Here is a 12,099-nt window from a genome sequence, read left to right on the forward strand (position 1 = left end):
TTCACTATCAGGAGTACCCATATAAACAGATAAAAAGCAAGTTGGGAAGAAAGAAGGGAAGGAAAAAAAGAAAATATCAGAGAAAGAACAACTTCTGAGAATCTATGAGCAGAAAAGCACCTAGAACTTGGACCATGCTTTGGAGACCTCAGAAAGCCCAAGGGCTGATTTAATCCTACAGTGAAGGGTATTTTAGATTCACACTAACAATGCTTAAAAACAAGTTATCTAAAGGACCAAGATAATTTTAACTAAGTTAACTGCCTTGAGAACAAATGAGGCATTCTGAAGGATGACAACATACAGTCAACAGTGTAGCTTCCAGAATGCTAAGCATACAATCAGAAATATTTAGAAGGAGAAGCAAAACTAGAAAATAGACCCAAAATTAATGCTTGCAAATTACTAGATGTTTAAAGGAGCTATTAAAAATGTGGTCAAGATTTTAAAGGAAAACATTATATTGAGAGAATAAATAGGGATTTTAGAAAATGAGAATTTTAAACTTGAAAAATACAATATCTAAAATGAAAATTTTACTAGATGTGCTTGAGAACCAGCTGGCCAGTCTTGAAGGAAAGATCAGTTAACTTGAGGACAGTAGAAACATCAAAACTGAAGCACAGAATGATTTAGAAAATCTAAATTTAGAAATTGTAAAATAATATTAAGAGGGGAGGGATGGGAATTGGAAAGACAGTAGAATGAATTGGACATACTTTCCTATGTTAACAAATGAATGCATGACCAGTGTAACTCCACATTGTGTACAACCACAAAAATGGGAAGTCATGTATATGTGATGTCAAAATACATTCTACTGTCATATATAACTAAAAGGACAAATAAAAAATTTAAAAATATTAAATAATCTTACATATAGATATGATATAAAAATGAAAAATCATTATGATTGAAACAAAACATTTTGAAAAAATAATAGAGTTTTCTTCAAATATGATGGAAAGCATGAATCTGCATATCCAAAAAGCAAAATAAATCCCAACAGAGAAAACTATACCAGGCATGCCATAATTAAATTATTGAAAACCAGTGACAAAAAGAAAAATCTGAAGAGTAGCCAGAGGAAGAGAGCAGGGAGTAATGATAAATACTACCACTGACTTTTCATTCCAAACTAAAAAATAATGGAATATTATCTTTAAAAAGCAAAAACAACAACAATAAAAATCTCCACTGTCAACCTTGATTACATGTTCACCAAAAGTATCTTTACTAAGGTAAAGGTGTAAGCTCTGTGGTAGAACATGCAATAACCATTTAAGAACAAAGTAGCCCCCAAATAAGGCAAGAGTAGCAGGCAGTATTCACAGACAAAATTGAATTCAGGGTGAATAGCATTAAAAGGCCCAAAGGGAATATTTTGTATTAATAAAAATCATACTAAAAATCTTTGGTATAAAGCCTTTCAGATATTGTAAAAATCCTTAATGAAGATAATAAACTAAACATGCCACTGTACTAAAAGGGAACCATATCAAAGCCAAAGGATATAAAGGGAAAAAAAACTTAATTTAACCTTATTACACATACCAGTTGAAAAAAAATATCATGTAATCAGGTTGGAACATTGCAAGTATACCCACAGACATCACCCTTAATGAGGAGACATTAGAAACATTTTCACTAAACTTCAAAATAAGATATGTCAGACTATCACATCTATTTACCTTGGGTAGTCAGTATAATGAGGTTAGTCATTAACTATTAAAAAGAATAAAAATTATTAGTTTTAGATATTTAGCAAAAAAATGAAGCAAATAATTAATAAACTAATAGAACTGGAATAGAGTTGTTACTTGGCCAAATTCAAAATTAGCATACAAAAATTAGTACATTTGATATACACTGACAATATTTAGTTAGAACAAGTAATGAAAAATAAAAGCCCTTATTGTAATAGCCATAGTATTGTTTTCTAGGAATGAGCACACAAACATAGCTATAAAATTTTATTAAGAAGCCAGAAAACTTTATTAAAATTTTAGAGAAGATCTGAATAAATAGGCATACTGTGTTCATAAATGGGAAAATTTACTAGTGGAGCAGATGAAATCTATAAATTTAACATAACTACAGCAAAAATTCCCATATTAAATGTAATATTTTGTTGAATATTTTATTCAATATTTGTCTACAAAGAAGTGTGACTGAATAAAACTCTATTGTGTATGTATTACTGAATAAAACTTTATTGTGTATGTATATCAAATTTTTATCATCCATTCATCTGTTGAGGGGCTCCTAGGCTGGTTCATAACTTGACTGTTGTGAATTTCACTGCTATAAACACTGGAATGCATGTATCTCTATGGTATGTTGACTTAATTATTTTGGATTAATACCAAGGAGTGGCATAGCTGGATTACAGGTGGTTCCATTCCTAGTCTTTTAAGAAATAAAACGATATCTCTATACTGATATTGGTAGAAGTTGTATTATTTTAGAATCCCACCAGTAGTGTATAAGTATTTTTTTCCCTACTACCTCATCAGCATTTATTATTATTTGTAGTCTTGATAATTGCCATTGCAACTGGGTGAAATGAAATCTCAGAGTAGTTTGATTTGCATTTTCCTTATTGCTAAAGATGTAGAGGACATTTTCATATACTTGTTGGCCATTCTTTTGAGAAATGTCTTTAGTGCCCATTTAATGAATTTAGTTCTTTTGGTATTTTTAAAAATATTTTTTATGTATTCTGGATATTAATCCTTTGTTGGAAGAGTGGCAAAGATATTCTCCCTTCTTTAGGCTCTCTCTTCAAGTCTTATTTGTTTCCTTTGCTATACAGAAACTTTGAGGGCAGGGAGTGGGGGTGATACTAGAAATTGAACTCAGGGAACTTTGCCACTGAGCTGCATCTCTAGTCCTCATTTTTTTTTGTGACAGGGTCTTGCTAACTTGATGAGGCTGGCCTTGAACTTGTTGCTGGGATTATAGGTGTGTGCTACTGTGTCTGGCTCTGTAGAAGCTTTTTAAATTTGATGCCATTCCCTTTATTAATTCTAGGTATAATTTGCTGAGCTCTAGGAGTCTTATTGAGGAAGTCATTGCCTGTGTCTGTATGTTGGAGTGTTGCCCCTTTGTTTTCTTGTAGCTGTAGCATAGTTTCTTAAGTTCTGGGTTTTAGTCTATATTGAGCTGACTATTTTACGGGGTGAGAGGGATCTAATTTCATTTTCCTACATAAGAATATTCAGTTTTCCTAGCACCATTTGTTTAAAAGGCTGTCGTTTCTCTAATGTGATTTGGCAGCATTTTTTTTTAAGGATTAGATAACTGTATCTGTGCGGGTTTGTCTGTGTGTCTTCTATTCTATTATATTGATCTGAGTGTCTGCTTTGTCTTGTTTGCCAGTACCATGCTGTTTGTGTTACTGTACCTCTGTGGTATCATTTGACCTTGTGATACTTGCAGCATCACTTTTTGTTCAGAATTGCTTTGGCTATTCTGGGTCTTTTATTCTTCCATGTGAACTTCAGGACTGTGTTTCTCTAGTTCTATGAAGAATGTCATTGGTCTTATTTATTTCATAAATGACAATAGTGGAATGCATTACATTCATACTTATCCATTCACAGCACAATTTTTCATAACTCTGTGTATAAAGTATTGTTCATGGCAAATTATGTCATTGGTCTTTTGATGGGGGTTGTATTGAATGTGCAAATCTTTTTTGTTAATATGGCCGTTTTAACAATGTTTATTCTGCCTATCCATGAGGGAGATCTTTCCATCTTCTAGTGTCTTCTTCAGTTTCTTTTTGCAGTGTTCTGTAATTTTCATTGGTAAGATTTATTCCTAGGGTTTTTTTTTATGGTATTGTGAATAAAATTGTTTTCCTGACTTCTTTTTCAGCAGATTCGTTATTGGTGTATAGAAAAACTATTGTGATTTTTGTGTGTTGATTGTATCTTGCTACTTTGCTGAATTTATTATCAAATCTGGAAGTCTTCTGATAGAGCTTGTAAGCTATTTAGACTATCCTATATTTTTGTTAACCCTTTCTAAGATGTTGATAGCATTTTACTTTTTTAAAGGATGCTCAAAGATGTGTGGCATATGTGATAGAGAATACTTATGTGAGATATGTTCCTAGGACTCATATGAAACATGTCTACATTTCATTTTGAGAGACAGATGACCTGGGGTGAAAAACTGACCTGACCCATTGTGACATTTTTAATGTTTATATTGTGATAAAGAGAAAATGTTTACACAATCTGTTATTCATAAGTATATTGTCATCATTTTAGATTTTCAGCCTTGAACTGTTGACACCTTTTTTTCTGTGATACATTTGATTGCACTATTAAACATGGTGCTGTAATAAAGCTCAATTGGTGATAACAGAACCTGAATATTGAAATAAACTATTTTTAGAATTGCTGGGTTTATGGTAATGGTGAAAGTTGTATCATGTTGTTATAGCAACCAAAATTCTAAAGTACTGATTAATGACAAGCTCTCTGATTCTGAAAGTAAGCACTTCATTTCTTAGCTCAGTGCTTTATATTTAAAATACACTTAATTTCTTTGAACATATTTTAAAATGAGAAAGATTTCTCCATATGGTTTTAAGTTATTATTTAAATTTTTTTTAAACATATAACACTAAGTTGTTACAGCATTGTGACATTTGTACCTGGACAAATAGAATTTCTCAATTTTAGAATTCTATTGCACAAGTAACTTAAAAATGTTGCCCTTCTGTAAATTTGTGTAGCAAGCTAATCTTCTCCTTCAATTCTTTTTTCTTTTTTTCTGATAATAAATTAACTATGTGATTATTATATTTGCTGTATGCTACACTGGTACAGCAAATTGCTTCCTAAATGCAGCAAATTGAGGAGTTTCCAAAATTTGGAAATAATGTAAAAAAAGTCCAGAAGGATTATTTGTTTAAGTGAATGTGCCTTTGTTTGATTCTGTTCACTGTTCATCAAAGGTCTCAAACTATGGGGGTATGTTAATTTGTAGATTCTGTCTTGTAGAAAAGATGTCCCCCGAGGTACAGTTAATGTGCTGTGACACATTAAACTGTTTTCTATCTAAACTGTTATATTCGAACCTTCTTTTTCAAGTGCCTATAAATGATGAATTCCTTAAAATGGCCTGTGAATCAGCTTAACAGTTTTAACATTTCAATAGTTGTTTTTTCATTAATAATTTATTAGAATTTTTACTTGTATTCATTCTTTATTTGTATAAAGATTATATTTTAAATTTTCAAAAATTATACTTGTCCTGGATAGATTATTAAACCATCCAGAGGCCAGTAGAGCACCATTTAATAAATTAGTCCCAAGAAGATTTTATGGTAGCAAAAACTAATGGTCTAACTTTATAAATGATCACAGCTTATATTAAAATAAAATGTCTACCCCTTGTGATAGACATCTTTTGGCCTCATAAAAAACAGGACTACGATTCTAGCATGTAACAATTCAAAACCTACTCTTCATCTACTAGCTATGGCTTGACTGTGATTGTTCAATATGCAGGTGGATTATATCTCTGTTAGAATCAGTGCCTGCATACTCTGCTGATAAGAAAATTGCATTTCCTATAGAGATCAGTAGATAAGGATGTTCCAAGTTTCCAGAAGTATGTGTCTGCACCGTTGATGATTTGGTTGTTTTAGATTTAGTTACAGAATACCTAAATCCTTTCCATTTTTGATAATTAATTATCTGTCACTATATTGACACCATTATTTGAAACCCTGTATTTCATATATGATATTAGTGATTAGAAAAATAATTTGGTCCAAGGAAGGAAAGCAGACAATATGATGGATTAATTTATTAAATGGTGCTCTATTGGTGTCTCTGGATGGTTTAATAATCTATCCAGGACAAGTATAACTTTTGAAAATTTAAAATATCAGTTACTCATATATAAAAGTATGTTTCTGTAATTCTAAAATGGTTTTATTCTCTATTTTTTATTTTATAGTTTACTATTTCTTCCTTTTTATTTTTAGAAGTAATTATAATGTAGTTTATCCTTTATCTTAAAAGTATATGTAAGCATCTATCGGTCATTTGTCTACCTACCTACCTACCTACCTATCATATCATCATTTAGCAAACCCAATCCCTCAAAATAATGTCTGTACATGTGGAGGTAAATAGACACATAGAAATTTCTTTTTAAACAGGAGTTCATTAAAATGCTCTTATTTTTCAATTGAATAGTATAATTTAAAAGCTGAAAGTGTCTTATAATATTGTCTAGTTAGTACTTCACAGTAGAGGGATTAATCCTGGAAGTTAAAGGCAACAATAGTGGCGGAGCTTCACCTGAGTCTTCTGACAGCAGTTCCTTCACTGTGCCATTCTGTTGCACTGTGTTAGATGGACCTCTCCCTGACTTTGGGGGTGATGAATGAACCCTGTTTTGTTCAGAACTGTGGAATCACACTATCAGTCAGAGCTCTTGCTCTTTACACTTTGAATTTGACGTGGATTCACTTCAGAGAATCTCCCTTTCCCTCTTGTCTCTATCTGGTTGGCTTTAGCAAGCTGACTGGGCAGAGGGAAGTTTCTTTTGCTTCCCTTTTTTTTCCCTACTTCATGAAAGACTTCTTTTCTTCACCAGCTTTGCTAACTTTTCACCTTCCACAGCATATCTGTGTTCATTTTTAGTCTCTTTACTATATATAGACTGAAGAAGCCCTATTCCACCAAATACAACATTTAAAAAGTCTTGCTTGGTTTTATTGGTGTGGTCTTATTTATCTTTGTTTTAGCAATATTGCTTTATTCTGTTTTTCTGTATTGCAAACTTATGGTTTTTCAGCTACATTGTGAATTGTTGACATTTTTAGCTAATTTATCTTAGAAACAGAAATGTGCTTTAAGTTATAACTGAATTAATATATGTAAATTTTTTCATTATTAGGATTAGAAAATAAAATTTAAAATTTACAGCAGAGTTTTCAATAATTCTAATTTATCAGTTTGTCTCAATTTTTAAAGTTTATTTAATAGTCATACCTTATTCTGATTTTTAACTTCAATTAAAAAGAAATAAAGAAAATGTATATCAATATATACAAATGAGTATTATTCAGTCATAAAAAAGAATGAAATTAGAACATTTGCAGAAACAAATAGATAGTACTGAAGATCATCATGTTAAGTGCAGCAAGCCAGACCAGTGTCACATGTCTTCTCTCATATATGGAAGCTGGAGGTGGGGGGCCTATCTTCATGTCTTCAATGAAGAAGGGGAATGGAGAGTAAGGAGATGTGTTGGGGAATCCAGTTGATCAAACTATGTTATGAGCATGTACAGATATACCACAATGAAAGCCACTATTCTGTATAATTAACATGCACCAATAGAAAAACAACAGCCTTATTTCTGTATGTTTATATACTAGCAAATATACCCTGTATTCAGATTAAGTATAGATTTTTCAATTATGAGGTGTAATGAATGCCATGACAGCCCCTCAAATCTGTCATATTGCTCTAAGTAAAGAACTAAAAACAGTTTTTCTAAAATCGAGTAAAGAACTAAAAACAGTTTTTCTAAAATTGAGTATCTGCCTTGTTACAAAATGGTTATCAAATGTATATTATATCTGACAGTTGTTTCAAAACCAGTTTAGAGTATTTTTCAACTATTAATTTATTAGAACTATCTTGCATCATTTGTTGCATTCATTGTTAGTTCAGTTAATTATATGAAAGATCTGCAGTCAGTAGATCACAAAACATCTTGGAGTCTCATCTGGTTAAGTAGAGTTCCAAACCAGATTCTACCTTTATCCCCTCTAGCAGAAAGGTGGCACAGACCCTAATATCAGTCCACTTTTCTCAGAGAACTTACTAAGTGCATCTTTTTTCTACCTACTCTAATTTTGGAAGCTTCAGCAATATATGGAAAATGTCAAGTTGCTTTAGTTTTAAATAAAATGTTAGTTGCTAAGGATATAGGATCTCATCAGAATGAGGTACTGATGATCCAAGATCATAGGTGAACTTCCCTCCCCATTCCACCCATCCATTTATGTCCTAGGCCATGAATATATATTTCCACAGATAGCCATCAAATATATTATTTGGTCTATTATTATCAAAAAGAATATAGTTCCCAGGAAAACAACTTAAAGAATATGTTTTGTTGATTGTGATTTCTTGGCATTGACTTGTATGACAACACAATTTGTTATTACCACCATCACTGTTACGTTAGTCTGATCACACAGTATACTCGACTATGTGGAGAGAAAGCTTGGCCTGAAATAGCCATTAACCCAGTATTTATGAAAAAGAATGATGGCTCAACAACCCAGAAATAGGGCTACTTAAATTCATGAAAAGTTATTTTTCTCCTTCAGTCATTCAATGAGCAATTACAGTATCCTGGGTTTTTAGGGAACATAAGAATATGAACAATATCCAGTTACTTGAAGTTTTGCAGGATAGCTGAGGTATGAATATCTTATATTTGTGTAGTTTCAGATGTTTTTAAAAGTACATTTTGACATTTTAAGATTGAGCTCTTTTGCAGTTGGTATATAGATTTGATGTGGAACTCTCCCCTCCCTCAGCATAAAGCTATTAGGATATGAGAATTAAGAAAATGTAGAACCTTAAAGTTTAAGGAGTGGTAAATGCCGTAAGAGGAACAAAGAAAGTGCCATGGATGTTTCAAAAAGGAAATGATTGTTTCTAGCTCTGCAGATCAGAGACTTCATGGATGAGAGTACATTTTTACAGAACATTAGGACATTTAAAGTAGTTGGAGGCAAAATGGTTATCAAATGTATATCAGGCAAATGGAGGAGTGAGTACAAGAAATGAAGTCCCCAAGCTCAGGGCAAAGAGAGCAGTGAGGAGCTGCATTGGACTCCAACTGAGAGAAGTGATCCAGAAAGTACTTGAGGGAGGAATGTTGATTTCTCTGAAGCCACCAAAGCTCCTCAAAGACAGCGGGTAAAGGAGAGACTTGATTAAAAGTCTGCTTCAGAAAGGTGTATCTAACAGCAGTGCTTACAAAGGACTGAGTATTCGAAAGACGGGAAAGGGGAAGACCAAGTAAGAGTGTTCTTAGTCCTCTAAGCAAGAGATGATAGGACTCAGTGATACCATTAACAGAAATAGGAAACATTTATAAGAAAAGTAGTTGTAAAGCTTGAAAAGCATATTTTTATGTAGTTTTTGTAAAAATCGGGATATAGAGATTGGCATTCTCAGGACCAGGAATAGTGATGCATGAATAGTTCAAGCAGCTGGGGAAAAAAGAAGGTGTCACAACAATATGGAGGGAGGTGATTGCAGATTTAGAAAACCCAGTGCTCGGGGCTGGGGATGTGGCTCAAGTGGTAGCGCGCTCGCCTGGCATGCGTGCGGCCCGGGTTCGATCCTCAGCACCACATACAAACAAAGATGTTCTGTCCGCCGAGAAATAAAAAAAAAAAAAAAAAAACCCAGTGCTCTTCTCTAGCATGATGATTTTTAAAAACATTGCAAGGCTGCATCTGTTGTTCTTCCAGGTGCTTTTTTAGAGCCGTGTGAGAATGCTGCAGTTGGTTCCAGGCAAGTGTCATGGTTAGCCTGGTGATGATATCCAGAGCTGTGGAGGAGCCTAGGAGATGTGGTCTCAGCGTAGGGCCTCCAGGTGAAACGTCAGTTTACTGTCAGTTTTTCTGAGACAAAAGCTTTGATAAGTAATTACAAACTTATTTCTTTAAGGTTAATGTATTAGTAGTCACTTTTGCAAAATCAATACATTGATGGAGGTCACAATTCATTTCTTGTTTAACTGTCTACTAAGATGGCCCTTGACTTATAATGGTTTGACTTAGGATTTTTCAACTTCATGTTGTTGCAAAAAGTGTTACATTTTCAGTAGAAGTTTTGAAGTTTGATCTTTTCCTAGACAAGCAACATGCGCTGTAGTATAATCATGATTTTGTGCAGCAGTGAGCTGCGGCTCCCAGTCAGCCTCGTGATTGTGAGAGTAAACAGCTGAATACAGTTGTCCGCTATAGTGTAGTGTACATTGCTTGAAATATTCAGTACTATATTATAGAATAGGCCTGTGTGAGATGATTTGGCTCCAGCTGCAGGCTGATATTAAGTGTTCTGAGCATGTTTAAGATAGGAGGTTCAATAGGTCATCCTACCTTAAGTGCATTTTTGATAAATGATATTTTCAATTCACAGTAGGTTTATTGAGTGTAATATGGTCATAAACAGAGAAGCATCAGTATAGCCTGACACTGTTATATCCCTAAAGATAGAGCACTGAATAAAACACAGTCCCTGCCCTCTGGAACCTACATAGCAATGAGAAAGACTTTAATAAATGGTAAATATTTTAAAATATCTTTTATCCCCAAACCAAGAAAATAACCTGTAGTTGTGCAATGATTTTTAAGTAGTAGTGGAGGTTTGGTAAATGTGGAAATGCGTTGATTCAAATAGGAAGTTTCTGTATAATTCCTAGTGATCATGTGTTCATGCTTTGTTTGCTTATCCACAGAGAGCAAATTATAAAACAGTCTACAGAATTGATCTGCAGAGCCTATGGTGAAGTGTATGCAGCCGTGATGAATCCAGTCAATGAATACAAAGATCCAGAGAGTATTCTGCACCGGTCGCCCCAGCAAGTGCAGACACTGCTCTCCTGATTGTCTTCCTTGGTTGTGTTAGCAAAATATCACTTCCCTAAAATACTGAAAGTTGTTTTGTTTTTCCGTCTATTTATCTTTGAAATTTCTGAGTTACAGATTTCTTTGTACCATAAGATTGTATATGTCCCAGTAATTTTTTTCCATTTTCAATTGTATGGAAGTAACTAGACATTGACCTTTGTTAGTATTGTATGCATCTTCTTTCTGGATAAAGTTATTCTCTTCTTTGTTAACTACCTCTCCATCTCTGCAATTTCTTCTTTATTCTGGAACATAAAATCTATGGGAAAAAGTAATATGAAAGGTTTAAGGATAGTTTTAAAAAGACTAATTCTATATTAACACCAAATTTTGTTAAAACTATCATTAATTATAGTAAATGCATCTTTACCTGAAGATTTCTTTGCATTCTTGTTATTAATGTGAGTATGTAGACTAAATAGTTTTGTTGAACGTTTGTTCCCAAAATAACTATTCTAAATGGGTGTTGAGAAAGAGGAAAATAACAGTGGATTGTGCTGCTGGTATATATAGCAATAGTCTCATTTCTGCTTTACTTTCACACATAGCACATAAATGGTTATATACTTTTTAATGTCATTTTAAATATATACTCAGCTAAAAGGGAGAACAAAGAAAGTAATTTAAATAGGTTGGAGTCTACTCTGAATACCCTGGATGGAATTCAAAGTAGAGCTCATCACTTTGCTGAGTTTTAGATGTGTAGGTATCCTGAGCTACATGTTAGTCTAGTATTTAAAGATAGCATTTGTCATATAGTGTGGGTCCTAAATATAACCAAAGACAAATTTATCTGGTGTTCAAACCAATATGAATTATTTTGGAGCAAAAGAATTACATCATCCATTTTGGTGAAAGTATATAATTGTATTATTTTCTCTACAATAAATATACGTGATATATGTGAAAAATAAAGCATAATACAAATCCAAAGCTTAAATTTTTACATATTTTATTTGTTCTATGAAAAACAATTGATACCATTAGTGAATTCCTTTTTTTTCTAAGAAAAAAAAATGTATTTTTCTTTTAATCTGGTTTTCTCAAGTACAATATTGAACTATTTCTAGAGCAGCATTCTTTGCCATACTTTTGTATATCTTATTAATCTATTTTTGGAAAAGGTATTAATAAAAATATAGGGCAAGGGCTGGGGTCGTGGCTAAGTTAGTAGAGTGCTTGCCTAGCCTGTGTAAGGCACTGGGTTTGATCCCCGGCACTACATTAAAAAAACAAACAAAAACAAATAAAGGTATTGTGTCCATCTACAACTAAAAAAAATTTAAGAGTGTGTGTGTGTGTGTCACATATATATAACAGCTGAATATTGGAGCGCATGCCTATAATCCGAACAGCTCAGAAGGCAGAGGCAGAAGGATCACAAGTTAAAGCCAGTCTCA

At 33.1% G+C, this 12,099-nt stretch overlaps 1 protein-coding gene across 1 annotated transcript in view; it reads left to right on the forward strand.

The window, feature by feature from the left end:
- Cog6 (component of oligomeric golgi complex 6) overlaps positions 1-11,632 on the forward strand; it is a 74,187-nt gene extending 62,555 nt beyond the window's left edge. Inside the window, exon 19 of the mRNA XM_046454222.2 lies at positions 10,528-11,632. Within this exon, the coding sequence (XP_046310178.1) occupies positions 10,528-10,675 (148 nt within the window). The 3' untranslated portion in view covers positions 10,676-11,632. The remainder of the gene's footprint in view (positions 1-10,527) is intronic.
- Positions 11,633-12,099: the final 467 nt, after the last annotated feature.

This window comes from Marmota monax, unplaced genomic scaffold (genome assembly GCF_021218885.2).
Source record: "Marmota monax isolate L192 unplaced genomic scaffold, Marmota_monax_Labrador192_F-V1.1 WCK01_AAM20220418_F8-fsc00011, whole genome shotgun sequence".
Lineage (NCBI taxonomy): Eukaryota > Metazoa > Chordata > Mammalia > Rodentia > Sciuridae > Marmota > Marmota monax.